Source organism: Priapulus caudatus, unplaced genomic scaffold, assembly GCF_000485595.1.
Source record: "Priapulus caudatus unplaced genomic scaffold, Priapulus_caudatus-5.0.1 Scaffold975, whole genome shotgun sequence".
Taxonomy (NCBI): Eukaryota; Metazoa; Priapulida; class Priapulimorpha; order Priapulimorphida; family Priapulidae; genus Priapulus; species Priapulus caudatus.
In genome coordinates, this window is record NW_014578036.1 from 63388 (window position 1) to 66271 (window position 2884).

The following is a 2884-nucleotide window of genomic DNA, read 5'->3' on the forward strand; positions in this document are numbered from 1 at the left end:
TATTTCACTTAAACATGTTATTCAAACCTTATGCGATTCATTGAGATAGGCATAAATGCAAGGCGCGTGGCGTTCCCCACACTTCCCTAGAGTCAAAGAGGTCCGAGCTAAAACACATAAAAATCACCAATATGAACAGAGTTTGCCGGCCCTGTTGTCCGGCAAGGTTTTCCACGAATTCCGAACACTGAGCATGGCTACTATTTCCTATGGCCCTGCAAAACAAGATTCAAACAAAAGGAAAACAAGAGAAAAACAAAAGAGCATGCGCGCATGCGCACTTCAGAGCGTCCAGTTTCGGGCGAGCGTCTGACAGTGACATAGTCCGAGATTCCTCTGACAAATGCCCACACCGACGATTTTGGTGGATTTGGTGTGGGTTAGACTTTTATTGGTGGACTAACCCACACCAAATCCACCAAAATCGTCGGTGTGGGCATTGGTCAGAGGAATCTCGGGCCCAATGATAGAGAACATGGGTCACAATAAAACCAATGTGCCTAACTCTAACCCTAATCCTAACCCTAATGGCTAATCCTAACCCTAAACATAAACCCTAACCTATTATATTGATATAATATTATATTTATATTGATGTAAATGACATTGGTTTTATTGGGACCCATGTTCTCTATCCTTGAACCGAATCTCGGACTAACCGTAACACTAACACTAACAGTAACAGTAACACTAACAGTAACAGTGAAAGTGACACGTGAAGTTGCTTAGATCGTAAATACATCTTGAAATTATCACCTCCTGTTCTTTTTTGTGGAACTTCCGTTTGTCCTTTCTTCTTCCCATGCTTGAAACTGAATATATTCGGTGTGTAAATAGCTTACTGTGATCAAGAATATTTAGAGAATAGGAATTATGCAGTAGACACTTCCAAGTTGCTGGGGGCGTCCATGTCATAACAAGTGAACGAGACGTAAATTTACAAGTGCGGCGCCTTGCGGGATAGGATTTTATACGGTACGCTTATCTCTATTATCTCTATGATACAGTTATTAAATAAAGATCAGTGGCTTTAGATACTTACTAATTATATCACTCAACTGATATTTTTTACAAGGCACGGGTTCTGCCCGTTTCGCATCTTTACTTCCGCTACAGGGGGAGATAATTAAACGATTTATTCAATTAACGCGCGCACGCACATACGTACACACGTGCGCGTTATTATATTTACGCGTTTTACCTTTAATACATATTTATCGTATATAACGCACACAACAATTATAGATGCCTGTGTGCATGGGCGGCGCCAGGGTATTTTCTTAGGGGGGGCGAAATCAGGGGCGTGTACAGGCCGGATTTGTACCAGGAGGGTCTGACCGTAACCCAAACTTGCGAGCACGCGAATGGGGGCGTGTGAGGGGCCCTCCCCCAGAATTTTTTGGAAATTAGACCCCCTCAGATGCGTTTTTGCGCGAGCAGGGGGGGGGTCGGACCCCTGGACCCCCCCCCCTGTACACGCCCCTGGAAACTGTAGACTCTGATACCGTGTGCGCTTGCACTGACGGGTGGGATTCACATTGGGGGTAGATTCATGATTCATCAAGCTGGTACGCGCGTACACGCGGGTACCTATTTACACACCGAATATATTCAGTTTCAAGCATGGGAAGAAGAAAGGACAAACGGAAGTTCCACAAAAAAGAACAGGAGGTGATAATTTCAAGATGTATTTACGATCTAAGCAACTTCACGTGTCACTGTCACTGTTACTGTTAGTGTTACTGTTAGTCCGAGATTCCTCTGACCAATGCCCACACCGACAATTTTGGTGGATTTGGTGTGGGTTAGTCCACCAAAATAACTCTAAAAGTCTAACCCACACCAAACCACCAAAATCGTCGGTGTGGGCATTTGTCAGAGGAATCTCGGACTATGTCACTGACGCTGTCACTGTCAGTCGCCGAGTTGGTGGGGGTGTACCGTAGTATTTGGACGCTCGCCCGAAACTGGACGCTCCGAAGTGCGCATGCGCGCATGCTCTTTTGTTTTTTCTTGTTTTCCTTTTGTTTGAATCTCGTTTTGCAGGGCCGTAGGAAATAGTAGCCATGCTCTTTTTTTTCTTTTCTTTTTTGCCTTGTAACCTGACACACGTAACACAGTCTTACTAACTTACTACATTGCAAATTGTTTCAATCAAATGTTTACATGAGTGACCGGGTTGGCCGCCATGTTTGTTTATTGCGACCGTTTTTGATGGGCGAGATGCGCAGATGACTACTGCGCATGCTGCGCATGCTGCGCATGCGCCCTTGCAAAACAAGCGGCGCCTGCACGCATGCGCACTTAGGAGCGTCCAGTTTTGGGGGAGCATCCAAATACTACGGTACAGGGGAATGTTTCAATGCACACAATACATTGTCAATTGACAATAATCCGCTAGACCAGTATTATATAAGAGAACATTTACTCTAGAACCAACTTCATTTCTTAAGTATGTTCAAAATGTTGTAAAGCAATCCTATAAACTTCAAGGCCAAGTGATAATTCTGGGAGTTTAATTTTCATTCGTGTGAATTCATTCAGTGATAATTCATTCGTTTGATTATTAGCTCACCTTGACATCGTCAAGCTGAGCTATTGCCATGGGCTGTCGTCCGTCGTACGTCCGTCCATCAACATTTGGCTACGGTCAATGATAACTCAGGAACCGTTTGACCCACATGTTTGAAATTGGGTATAGTTGTTACTGCTATGCTCCCATATTAAACGTCCTATTTTGGAGCATGCCAGTCGACGTACTTTCGAGCCACGGCAATTTTTTTGCCAAAAATGGGAATTGCCATTAGTCAGTTCAGGTTCAACGGATTTTGCTTTTTTGGTATGTGAATGAATAACGGCTAGGGGTTTTGATATTTAAAAATTA

General features: G+C 43.8%; 1 protein-coding gene across 1 annotated transcript in view; it reads left to right on the forward strand.

Annotated features, from left to right (window-relative positions):
- Positions 1–1596: 1596 nt before the first annotated feature.
- The window catches only part of LOC106814764 (tRNA (cytosine(34)-C(5))-methyltransferase-like), a 12084-nt gene continuing 10796 nt past the window's right edge, over positions 1597–2884 (forward strand). The window contains exon 1 of the mRNA XM_014819108.1: positions 1597–1671. Within this exon, the coding sequence (XP_014674594.1) occupies positions 1624–1671 (48 nt within the window). The 5' untranslated portion in view covers positions 1597–1623. The remainder of the gene's footprint in view (positions 1672–2884) is intronic.